At 42.1% G+C, this 13,429-nt stretch overlaps 1 protein-coding gene across 2 annotated transcripts in view; it reads right to left on the bottom strand.

Moving 5' to 3' along the window:
- The window catches only part of LOC109984197 (activin receptor type-2A), a 44,510-nt gene that overhangs the window by 20,464 nt on the left and 10,617 nt on the right, over positions 1-13,429 (bottom strand). For both annotated transcript variants that reach the window (XM_065951721.1, XM_020634243.3), the window contains exons 2-4: positions 3,816-4,023; positions 2,151-2,284; positions 503-657 (exon numbers count right to left, since the gene is read on the bottom strand). In XM_065951721.1, coding sequence (XP_065807793.1) covers positions 503-657; positions 2,151-2,284; positions 3,816-4,023 — 497 coding nt within the window. The remainder of the gene's footprint in view (positions 1-502; positions 658-2,150; positions 2,285-3,815; positions 4,024-13,429) is intronic.

Raw genomic sequence — 13,429 nt, 5'->3', positions numbered from 1 at the left:
CTGCTACAACCCAGTGAGAAACTAGATCAGTGGTTCTGCTTTTTAAAAGGTGCAATAAGGTGATTGCCTCGTGTAGATAAAGGGGAATGAAAAAACTAAGTCTGGCTGAGTCTGAGCATTATTTGAGAAACTATTTGAGATTTTCAACCTTACAGAACAAGGATTCTTTGCACGCTGGAGGTAACGTTGAACTATGTGTAATTTCTTTGTTTATTTCTCAGCTTTTGTTCCATGCAGGAAACCTGTGCGTTTTACATTTCCCCTTTGTTTGCAATTAAAAGATGAAATGGGATGCAGTGGCAACCGCGACTGAACAGACAAAAAGAGAAACTCTAACTGCTTCAACAGCAACTTTGAAGAAAGGGGACACGGCTGTCCCTGCTGCCACTTTGATTGACAGGTGACCTCTGGAAACTCACTGCAGTGATGAGCGATGTGAAGCAAAGATGGGGACAAAAGAGTGAGCAACAAGTGTTCATTTAGTAACCTCAGAAAGACTTACATGTGTGGGGACGAGGGCAGCTGGGTAAGCCAGTTTGTGATGCCTCCACATCCAGAAGGAGAAGAGGACGACGGCGGCCAAACCGATGATGGGAACCAAGGAGTAGAGAAGGGTGCTGAAGAGCTGAGGCTTCTGGGAAAATGGGTTGGAAGTGGCTGCGGGGAAGGGATGAGAGGTGAGTGGAAAACAGGGATTAGTAAATCTTTTTAGACACCAAAATTAAGCAATAAAATATAAAAAGCAGAAAACAGAAAGATTAAAAAGAAAGATGAAAAATAGCATGCCTGATTGCCCTGACTTTGTGCAACATCATCTCTAAGTGCTGCAGCAACCGTGCTCACAGCTTACTGCCACTGTGCTTGGGGATCATATCATTGCACGCACGCACACATTCTCACACACGCACACACGTAGCAGGATTAGCAAATCCATCTCGTGACATAACGTAATCCGCCTGCCAAAAATAACGGAGCTCTGAACTGTGTCCGACCCCTGCAGGAGGCGCTGGGTGACGCCTGCTGGCTCAGCCTGTCCTCCCATCACAAGGTGTGACAGTCTGATTCGGCAGTGCTGTCAGAACGCCGACCACGAGGGGCCGGTGGGGTTTGCACCAGCTGCATCATGGGACTCTCGGGGTGTTTGTGAAAAGTTTTTCTCTGCAGGATGTCTGCAGGTTTCAAGAAGTCAGATTTTAAGGGAATGCAAACAGACAACTTAGCTGTGAAGTGACGAGTTCAAGGACAACAGAGTTGCAATTTGTTGGTGAATGCATGCAAACTGTTCTGCGGCGGTCAATGCAGGGACACATTTTAGCAATCAAATTAGCCATGCAAGTATCCTCTACAGATGAGCTCACTCTGAAATCCATCTTTAAAGAAAACCGGGAGCCTTCTTTGTATTGTCATGAGTATTTAAATACTGTTTCATGTTCAGTATTGAGTGTTAGCGCAGTGCTAACTCTTTAAGATCACTTGGATGTTAGCCTACTATCAATTATACAAACTTAAGTGAAAGAAAACTGAACGCTAATGCATTGGCAGCTATACATATATCATTCCAAGGCTTTGAAGCAGTGGTGGACAACAGGAAGCTTAGTTATGGACACAATTACAAGCAAATACATTTCGAATGACAACGTTTTCAATCTCGGGCTGTAATTGGATGTTTATAACATTTGGTTCATGTGTTTTTCTCACTTTTGCTTCCTCAAAACATTTAAATATTTGTTGACACCTGGAAGCTCAGCAGCTGGCAAATATCCAGAACACAAGTGCCTCACATCTTACTTTGTTGAGGGGCGGTTTCCTCAAAGTAAAGCACGGATGATGTGTTAATGACCTGTTTGGTTTGAATAGTTAAATATACATCAAACTCACTAGAAAGTTTCAACAACACATACTGCTCTTTGTGGATGATATAACAGAGAGTCTTTAACCTGCTCTTTTGTAAAGTATCTTACGTACATTTCAATAGAGGCAGAAATATTAGAATAAGGAGAAGACGAAGAAGAATACAAGGAGGGAGATGAAGAAGGAATGAAGACGAAGACAACAAAAACATCTTTTGGTACAGCTGAAATATAGACCTGACTGTAATATTTAGAGGAAGATATCCGCGTGTGTTTGAGAACATGTTGGACTGTACATACTGTAGGCGGTCGAGTGGTGCGGGTCGCTCTGTGGGGGCGGTTCAGGAGCGTACAGGAACTTCTCGTTGCACATGTTGCCTTCACAACAACAGAAGAAGACGTCCGGACTCTCCTTCTTCTCCACACATTCGTTACTGCAGAGGACATGGGAGGTGGAAATTAGAAACAAGGTGCACACACACCAAAAACACTCTCCTGTATCGGCACGCTGCAAAAAGCATGGAGGCAATTTGATTTTTATAAGTGCAAAAAGAAACGTCATCGGTAAGAAACACTCATACAAATAGAGCGAAATGTGCTTCTTCATGCACTCACTGCTGAAGATATGATGTATTCTAAAAGCACACACACACGTTTGGACCACTTACACACAAACACACACTCCTCTCCATCCCCTCTCTGCTGCAGAAGATGTGAAAGAAAAACATTTATAAAATAACTCCCACACATCACCAATACACACACATGCAAATAAACACACATGTGCACTAACCATCTCACACACACTCACACAAGCTTTCACACTCGCACAGTCATCAGATAAAAGCCAAAGGAAGTGGCAGCCGCCCTCGACTCGCTCTGGACTCTCCAGGGAGGCGAGGCGGCGCCGTCTGAGCAGAGGTACCCAAACTGTGCTGGCTGCAGAATCTACAGCAACTTTATCGCTCAGGAATCAAAGACAAACACAAGCAGAACCGGCTCCAACCGGCGTCTGATGCTGGGTTGATGTTCCAGCAAGGAACAAACTATAATAAAACTATCTATTAATATCTGTTTGCTGATACCGGCCTGGACACATACATCAGGCTGAATCAGCTTGAAGCAGAGATTCACAGAGAACTTTAGATTTCTGACAACTTTAGAGAATTAGAAATGTTGTAAGAGTCTTTTACACAGAGGGACAAACACTGCGCCTAAAGTGTTTTTTAAATGTATTCAGAGTCGTGCCGTCTCTCACTTTGTCATGTTTGAGAGACGTGTGCTGCAGCTTTCTGTCCTGAATGAATATACAGATTTCTGTAACTTAAACCTCCATCCAAAGTGCAGAACGGATTATTTGCTTGTTCCCCAGCAGCAGATGAATACATCGGCAACCTTTGAAAAGTTTTAAGTGGAGACGATGATATCACAAATGAAGACAATATATTCAGGTTATTCAACTTTTTCAGTTTTTTTGAATAGACACCTCAAACTTCTGGTGAAATCTACAGATTGTAAACGCTTTTATAATGCAGAAATAAATCTGAAGGCCACAAAGAGACAAAAGCTTTTGAGAAACCATCAATATAAAGCCGATTGCCGATTGTAAGAAAAGGGAGATTGTCAGGGAGGGTTTTTAAACTTACAGTAGGCAGTATTCTAACTACATATGGTAGTTAAGACACGATGCAGAACATTTGGGTTGCATTATCAACACAATTTTTTCTAGTATTGGGGAGACAGTATACAAACAGTGGACAAATATTCAGACCTTCAAACAAAGAAAACCAAAAATTAGACAATGAATGGATATTTTAAGAATTGTTTCTGATTATTTAGGAGAGCGAAAAGAGCAGAAATCAGATTGGCTCCTCAAAAATAGAGCTATATAAATAATGACAATTGAGATACAATTGAAATCAAAAGAGGCAGTGATAAGTAGAGTATCCTTTAGTTCATGCGTACCTGTCATAGCAGTTGACATCGTCAAGCCAGCAGCCCTGCTTGACGATCTCTATGGTGCCGGACACGTTCTTCCATGTGGCGAAGCAGTGCCGCCGCTTGTCTTTGTCGCCAAAGCACGGCTCGATGCCGCTGCGGTTGGTGCGTTCCTTCTCCCAGCTGGAGTTGTAGTAGGCGCACTCCTGAGTCTCCGAGCGTCCCAGGATGGCACCTGCAGAGGACAAACAGGACATCTCTTTAATTTTTCCATCAAATTGAAGAGACAAAAATCGATGCTCTGTTGACTTTTACTACAGGAGAAAGCTGTTACTCTACCAAGGTAAATGCTCAAAAACTTGTGGAAGCAGCTTTTGAATTTAAAGATTTACAAGCCACTGAAGCAAGGAGATATAAATGTTATTTTCCTCCAAAGAAGATCATTTATTTTTCTATCAATAACTTGTGGTAGGAAATATCTTAGCCACCTGAGAGTATGAAATAAAGTAAAGTCAAAAAACATTTAGGGCTCATGAAATTCACCTCCCTGGTCCTTTTTTTAACAAAGTGATTCAGGAGAGTCAATACACCTATGAAAAGTGAAAGCTTTTCAAACATGAACAATCAAAACCAGCCGGGCATGACAGAGAAAAGTTACAGAGGGAAGCAGAAAATCCTGTTCAAGAGTGAGTCAATAGTTTTTCCTCCCCGCCAAAATAAAAAAGACTCTGATTTCCTGCTGGTGAACGCAGGCAGCAGCTTTTTTGCAAACTGATATCCAGGGGAAAACACTGCATGACAGCTTGTCAGTTTAGCATTGCTGCTGCCGCCTCTCATCACCTGTCAGAGAGTTAGTCCACTTTGGACTGCTGACGGGACTGAAGATGGTCGGGCCTAGCGTCTGCTTTCTTCGATGGTGATGCAAACCAAGCGGTCCAGACTCAAAGGCAGCCAGGATCTGCCTTCTATGGTATTTCTATTTTTTATTTTCCACTCAGACACAACTGCTCAAAATCCCACTTAATCAGCCAGCTTCTTCCTCTCATATTGTGAACCTATTACTTAACTTGTTTGTGTGAAAAACACATCATCACACTCTGGAAAAGGTGTGTGTGTGTGTGTGTGTGTCAAAGGGTTATCAACTTCATTAGGCCTCTGGCATTAGTCAGAAATGTGTTCAGAGTCAGGCGATGTTCTCAATGCATGCAGCAGTCTAACATGTCTGTAGATATGTATCAACATGTTCCATTAAGTCTTTTAAAAGCATTCAATCTCTATTATTATAGCGATTGATGATTTCAAAAAGCACTGAAGCTTCAAAAAGATCTTCAGTCATATGTTCAACCCAAAGCTACTGCAAAGGGAAGAGAGAGCACACTGTCTAGTGTCTACCCAAACTATTTAAATGTATTTTATGTTCTGTTTCTGAAGGGTTCCGCTGGCTTTTTTTTTGCTGCAGTTCAATTCTTTGTATAAAACCCTCTTGGGCAGATGTAATTGGACTATTAGCAGAACGTGTTTCACAAAAAGGCTCTCGTATTTATGTGTTTATCGCTGTTTTACGAACTTTCAGGTCCTTTCTTTTTACATTCTTCCAGCCTGCAATCATTTGCAATCTTGCAACCTTTCCCACTTTTATTTATTGGTTCTTTACATGTCCCCAAATGCTCCGTAATTTAACAGAAAAGTGCAGGACAAATAAAGAATAATGTTCCCATTTATATGGTGATTATCCATTCTCCTCTGCCAGAAAAAGGAGTTTGTCCTGCATCGCCCTGACAGTGTCGTCTCAAGTCACAGCAGAAGCTTTCAGATATTAGGCCTCAGCTTGTTTTTTTGGAGGCCACCTTTAGGAAGACCATGTATTCTTCAATAAAATGGCTGCTTACGTAAAGCCAGCTAATGCAGACGCGGGGCCCTGAAAGCACCACAGGTCTCTTTTCAGCAACATTAACAGCTGCAGATGGAAAAGAGAGAAGGAGAGCGGCTACTTCACTGGCAAGCCAGGTCACTGTGGCTCACAGCAGCTCTGACAGCATTTTTTTTCCCTCTCTCGTCAAAATCCATTTTCCCATGAAGCCCCTGAACTATTTCACAGCAACAGGTGCCGCTGTGAACTGTTGGCTAAGAGATCCAGAGCGCAAGGCCGAAACGAAAAAGAGAGGGCTGTGAAAAAACAGTCCTGGTTTTGGAGTAGACAGTTTTAAAAATGTCGAGGAAACTGATATTCATTAAGCCAAACTTCATTCAAACATGGCAGAAAAGAAAAAAACACAGGTATGTGTATTATTTCATGTTGTGAAAAAAAGAGTTTGCCCAACTAATGAGCACAGAAAACTCCACGGGAAAGATCATTTAGCGTGTGGTTCATGCAGTTTTAATATCGGTCCTCGCTTACACTTTAGCAAAAGCAAACAAATCCCATTCTCGATTTGTTTTGAATTTTCCATTTAATTTCTTTCAATAAAAACATATTTGAAAACTACCAAGTTATGAAAGCAAAATGAAAGAGTTTTAAATCCCTCACGATCGAGCAAAGAAAAAAGAATTCCTTTGCTTCCTCGCCTTTTCATGACAAAGCAGTGCCGAGATGCCCTTTGGTGTGACACTGCTTGCAGAAGGATACAGTGTGAAGAGGACTTGTTGGAAAGACACTCTTAATGAAATAATGCAAACAATATTCATGGCACTGGTTTGTACGAGCCTTGAGATAGCCCATCATGCATTTCAGGTGTTGTGTTCCTCCAGTAGAGTTCAGAAAATTAACGGTGACGAATGATTATATTTCCCCCACCACAGATCAGCTCACGGCAACAAAAGATAAGGAACCAGTTCTGATGTTTTTCCTGGACGTTGTCCCCAGATAACCTTCTCTGCTGTGATTCTGTATCCCCTGATGAATGCTGTGACTCGGTCTAAGACGAGGTGTATAATCCTCGCCTGTGTTTATCTACTCCATCAAGTCCTTCAGCAGTTTCAACATCCGGTGTACAGTGCCAGTGTTCCTTTTACTCGTCCTGGATGGGCAGGAATGTGACGTCCCCTTTGTGTGATAATTACGAGGAGGTATGTGCAGGACGCTTTGGACGCTGCATGGAGGTGCTTGTTTTGAACGAGTAATGTAGGGGTAAGAAAAGTATCGCTAAGACCAAGATACAAACAAAGGGAGTCCGAAGTTAGAGATAATTTAAGATTCTAAATCTGGTGCCGTTGATGGAAACGTGTGTAAATTAAAATACAGACATAGAGAATAATGAAATTAGGTCAATATGGATGTCTTAACATGTGATGATGGCGGAGCTTTGTTGTGGCGCTGTAGCAGAACTTCACTGTAAAAAGGGCTTTAGACTAACTGTTGCAGGCAGCTCTACTTGGAGACAGGTGCTTGGCTTGACTGGCTGCATCCACAGAAATGTTTGCCCTTGCTATGAGATGAATTATTGTCTGCCATCATTTATAATGCCTGACATTGTTGATTCAACATGTTGTTTTAAGTTCTGCAGTGACCCACACGCAGCTCCTCCCTCTTCCATTTAATGCTTTGATTGTGTGGATGTAAAGAAAAGGCACTAAGGCAAACTTAACTCACATAAAGTGACAGTCAACTAATGTACTTTTGAGTATGAAAGCAAGACTTAGAGCCGTCCTTTTCTCTTCCTTTGTCAAGGCAAGCTGCAACACCTCATCAGTACCATTGATAACGCCTCCCTAACGTATCACACTGTGTGAGAAAAAGTTGCCAGCCCTGTGAACTGCAAATACAGTCCTGTGTTGTAAATACAGCCGTGGAGAGCACAAATCAATCACTTCTCTGAATTGAAGCGACTACCTATAGAGCCGTGTGCCAAAGGTGGGCAATGAGCTGCGTGGCAGTATGGCGGATATGAAGGATAGAAAGCAGAGGAATCAATCTTCTGACTAAGTCTCAGCTCAGAGTTCACTAAAGTGGATAATGTCACCGAGTGCAGAGCCTACACGGAGCGATTGTGCAAGGACATACAATAGGACTTCCACCCACGAGCACACATCCAGGCAATAAAGAGAGAGAAGGCTCTTTGTCTAAGGAAGATATTTCACGCATGGAAATGTCAAACAAGAGTGGCACAGGCTCGCTTTGTTTGCTGTAATAAGGTTGTTGTAAAGAAAGATCACAAAAGAAAGTGTGCTCGGATGAATATGGCTGCATAATGTTCAAGCAGGGTCATTTTCTTAGAAATGACGCATGTAACATATATAATTCACAACAAGCTCAAGGGAAAGCATCACAGGGTGTTAAAGAATGGAAACAAATGGAACAAAAGAGAAAAGATGGAGGGAAAATGAAGAGCTAAAAGAAGTTCAATCTTAATCAACATGTCTTGTTAATTAAAAATAATGACAGACCACATGGGGCTAAATTAGCAAGAAAAAGATCTGTTGAACAATATATGCCTCCATGCTTCAATTCTGAGAAACTTCAACATTAAACCAAAGAGTTTTTGTCATGTTTAACTGATCGCCTCCCTCAAAAAAGGAAATCTTTGTCCTTTGAACATTGGCTCTCAAAGGACAGACCCCAATCAGTCAAATCACAACACCTTTCCCCCTCTTCTTTCTTTTCTTCTCTTGGAAAAATGTTTTCTCTGTTTTTTCAGTTATACAAGAGATTTATCAAGGTTAACCGAGACCTACTTTCGCTGCGGACATTTCTGCAACGCCTCCCACTGCAAAACGTCTGAAAACACCCGACCCACTTCTCGATCCACTGGGGTTTTATTCAGAAAAACGACTCCTCTACCCCTCGCTTGCAGCCTGTTGCCTCTGAAAACTAACTCTGACATTTACATTTTTTACTCTTCAGGTATAAAGCTGATAATCTGTACATGGAAATTCAGAGAAATATATAGAGAAGGGTTTAAGATGTTCCTGCAGCCAAAGAGTGATCAGATAAAGGAATTAGACAGGAGTTTTTAAAGAGCAATTAGGCTGCAAACAGGAGATGTGATTCACCAGAGATAGTGTAATATGAAGATGGAAAAGATGTTTGCTTGGCAGAGACGCTGCGACGGGAGGAAATGACTGATTATCTGCAGCCCGCTCTGAAAACTCAATCTTTTGTGTGACGGCCAAGGAGGTCACGCTAGGTAGAGTCGATTCAGAGCAGCTGAATCTGAGAGTTACAGTGGGACGCCGTGACACGGTGAACACAACGAGAGGGCGAGGCTTTCCTCTTTGATAGCGAGATGCATAGTGATAGACCTGAAGGCTGACAGCCAACTCGCTGCTGGCCTCTATTCACCTGAGGCTTAAAAAGGAAAGTGGATCAGAGGAATTGATTCAAGCTTTCAAAGATTAAGTGTTGGAAAAATGATGTGTGGAGGGGAGATTTGCAGCAATGCTACGGATAATTTACAGAATCGGAGTTAGAAAATGAGATACAAAGGTTGCTTTAAAGCCTCATTCAAGTGAACAGAATGTGCATGCTTGAAGAAGTCATTGAAATTCATGTTTTTAAACTGTAATAAAGGCTGAAGCAGATTGACTTTGGTAGGTAGGATCATATTAGGCTTTTCAATATCACATGTTTGACTTGTATGATGTTCACCTGATGTCATTTCTAAGTGACTCTTCATGGTTTTTTAGAATATAACTTCAGTGGACAGGGGGTTTTAATCAGCTTGTAAGCTTTATTTAGCAGATTAGCTAGTAGCATCCAAAGCCTGTCCAAAAGCAGCAGAGACTGACTGATTTATAATAAGATAACAATTTGTACTACCTTTAACTTCCAGCATCATTGGTTTTGGAGAGAAGATCTTAGCTCTTGGTAAAAAAAAAAAAAACTTTGTGAGCACAGAATACTAAAGGAAACCTAACCCGTTTAGAAACAGCAAAAAGGCGACAAACAATGGCTCCTTCTTAAGTCCAAACAGGTTGAAAAAAACAGTGTTATCAAGAAATCGGTGTATCCAGAGTTTGTATTGGTTTAAATCAGTAAATCTGTGTTTGTTTGGCAGAGATTCTAGTGACGCAAGTGCACTCAGGGTTTTCCAGATTGATCATTTGGACTTCTAGGAAGCAGCCTTTATTTGTTAAATTCTAAAGTCAAACAAAGTCAAAGGTTTTGAAATTGTCTGCCTGAAACTTGAGTATTGAGAGGTGAGCCTATCATTACTTTTTAATACAGTGATAATAACTTTTAGAAATCCAGATTGGTCTTAACATGTCCTGAGACTAAAAATAATTCCTAACAGTAAGAGAAGCAGCATAAATGAACATTTTGTTTTGTCCCTACAGTGCAAGAAAGTTTTCTTTTTCAGAGATGACTTTAATATCCAGAGATATAAAGTCTGAATCTTTTCTGTGAGTTTGTTGTCAATTATCTCTTAAATTGGGGAAGATAACTTTAAGAAATTTGTCCCCTAAGCATTTTCTTTTAAGAGACAGTAAGAAGCCCGAGCAGAGTAAAAGCTCAAATTCACTTTCTTACTCAAATGACATGCTCTCTCTTAAACACCACCTCCTATCGAAAACATGAGCCAAACTTCCTCAGGGGAAACAAAAATCACAAGAGAGAGCTACATCGAGTCCTGTGTGTGTGTGTGTGTGTGTGTGTGTGTGTGTGTGTGTGTGTGTGTGTGTGTGTGTGTGTGTGTGTGTGTGTGTGTGTGTGTGTGTGTGTGTGTGTGTGTGTGTGTGTGTGCGCACATGTCTCTTTATCAGCAAAGTGAGAGGGCCACAAGGTAGGAGAGGAGGTTCTGGTCTGATGTGCAGCCGGTGGGAAGAAGTGAGTTGCATGCTCGGTGGGAAATGACCACCACCAACATGCTGCCAAATGTTGTAGAAATATTCAACGTAGCCACTTTGGAAGGTAGCCAGTGGACGCCCAGGGATATTGTTCTCTTTACTCCAAAACTTAAGCCAATGTGTGTTTCATTGAGGTATCCTTTAGTAGTGATGTTTAACAGCAGCACTAACACCTGCAGGGGAGGCTGCATTAAAGCCTCACAGTTTTCTATATAAATATATCTTTATGTAAATAAATGTACACTTGGCTCCTTTCCATTAGCAGCTGTGTTAACACCACAATGAAAATGATTCGACCTTTACTGTGTTTAAGAAAGCTTAGATGAAAACAGGCAGTAAAGCCCTCATGTTTCTGGTTTCATTTACAGATGATCTCTGTGCCGTGCAGCAAAGCTTAGTGTCAAATATGCAAAATAAAAAAACTACAAAAATGTAGATTTATTGCATTCAAATCTGACATTTAAGGCTCAAAAAACTGTCCTTTGTGCATGTTTCTTAGATGGGCGGTCGCTGAGGAATCCAGGACCTACTATCTCATTTCCTCTCAGGCTGGTCGCAGAGGCCGTCTGTGCAGCACTCTGCGCTGAAGCCTCATAATGAAGTGGCATTTTGGCGGGCCAGGCCTGCATCGAAGTAGGTAAACAAGTCATTCATCACAGCCTTTTTTTGTGTGGCTGCCAGGAGTGGGGATTGTTCGTTATGATGGAATTTGTTCTAAGGATCAACTTATCATCTGCATCCGGTCTTAGATGAAATAGACTCCAGGTGATGTATGGATGCTTGGGGTGCTAGTTTCTGGTTTGTGTGGGAATGGGAGCGACCAGAGGTAAAAACAAATGCGAGCAATGATTTTAGAACTGTGTTGAATAAAGAAGTGAGGTCAAGCTGCTGTCTGCAAGCAATACTTGATGTTTCTGTTGATGAAATGTGACACTACTCCAAACTTAACTGACCCAAGACAAGACTAAATAAGTACAGCATTAGCATGTGTTGAACTGTGACAGCTCTTGCAATGTTCTTTGAAATGCAATCGTAAAGGCTTAATGCACGATTACAATAAAAATGTGATTAGATGTGCAGCTCTAGCTAGGACGAGGATTTTATGATTATATGGTTGATTATTTTTTATTCTAAATATATTGAAGAATTCCCTAAAAACCACCAAATAAATCTGTTATCAACTTATCCAATGCCATAAAGCTTTTTCCCCCGGACTGAAAACGTGGGCACTGCTGGTTAGAGATTCATCCCATCACTTGCCTTGAGGGCAGCTCCTGGCCAGCTTGGATGAAGACTTTTTTCTACCATTTATAGCTGTTTAAGTATCACAGGCATAAGGCAGCAGGGGCAGCATGGTAGACCACAGGCCCACGGACAGGTCACCACCTAACGTACACTTTCTCTTTTGAGCTGGCGGCAGATTCTCAAGTCCCATGGCACTAATTTTGAAAAAACGTTAGCTGAAGTGCTTAATCAGAGCTTCTCTGATGTGAGAGATTTATCATCAGGTGGTAATAATCATGAAAAATGATTATAGCAGAGATGCAGGGGAAAGATAAAAGCACAGATGGGGTTTGTTCTTTGGATGAAATGATGTATTTCAGGGAGGAATGTTGTATAATTATATTAGTTTCATATTTTCTCCTGCAGAAGTGGTAATCTTGTTGCAGCAGCTGAATGAATAGAGAGGTAACACAGCCAGACGGTATTTTACAGTAGACGGGGTTTAGCCGGAGCCCTGCTTTAATGCCCAATCAGATGGTGTCGTGACATGGCAGGGGTGGTCGGGTTGGCTTGGGTGAGCTGGTCACAAAGACTGCACTCTTTCCGCGGGGGCAGGAGAGCGGGGGCATGGTGGCGAGGTGGTGGGGGCATTAAAAACCACAGCACTCAGCAACTGAATCCAATCCCTTTAATCCCCACTGGTATGCCCGAGCGTCAAACGCCCATTGGTCTCCGCCTCAATTAGCGCTGATGGAGCTGGTTGCTGGACAGGTCAGGATGAGGAGGAGGAGGAGGAGAGTGCCTGGGTGGACTGGACCATTTTGCACAAGGAGCACATACCAGCCAGTGTTCCTCATGCTTGACGCAGTCAGCCATTGCATACCGGACATTCTTTACAGGACATTTAAAACTCCTCGTTATCTCTCCTAGAAGGATCTGCAAAAACCCCCACCTCTCCTCTATTCTCTCTGTGCTTGGATTGTTTGGATTTGTTCGACGGGTGTGTTAAGTGCCACTTGGGCTTAAAGCTCTACGGTGTATTGAGTTTGCAGCGATATTGCAATATCACAAAGCCAGCAGCATGAGCATTTCAATTCATTTTTATAAAACAAGCAATCAATGAAGGGAAAATGGAGGGAGTGAGCCAGTGAGGGAGGGAGACTGGCAGACGAGCTATTATATATATGAGGAGATTGGTCCTTTGTGAGTTGAGTCCAGTTCAGCCAGAGATATTTCCCATAATCCACTGCAGTAAAGCTATTGAATGGGCCTCAAGCACCCATCACAAGGTAATGCAGGCTTGCAGTAAAACCTTCAGAGAAACAGTATCACAATTCATATTGCAGAGCCCCTTACAGTCAGTGTAATCAAAATACGCTATCGTGTTCGCCTCCTGCAGCTCTGCTTACGCTACAAAAACCAAAATAGGAGAGCTTAAAGTGTACAAAAATACACTGTGTGGTCAAGGTTAGCCCACGCTAGATCACAGGCTACTGCGTGTTAACTAATAGACCTGCCCATTCTGAGTCATCTCACGTGGCCCCTCCAAGACATGTTGTCTGCCATTCAATTATGTTCTCTGTTTGCACTCGCCAGGTTCGCATTTGTACAAGACATACCAATAAACGACGGGA

This window comes from Labrus bergylta, chromosome 24 (genome assembly GCF_963930695.1).
Source record: "Labrus bergylta chromosome 24, fLabBer1.1, whole genome shotgun sequence".
NCBI classification, from domain to species: Eukaryota; Metazoa; Chordata; class Actinopteri; order Labriformes; family Labridae; genus Labrus; species Labrus bergylta.
Note: the sequence above shows the minus strand (reverse complement) of the source record. Positions and strands in the feature narration are given on the sequence as shown.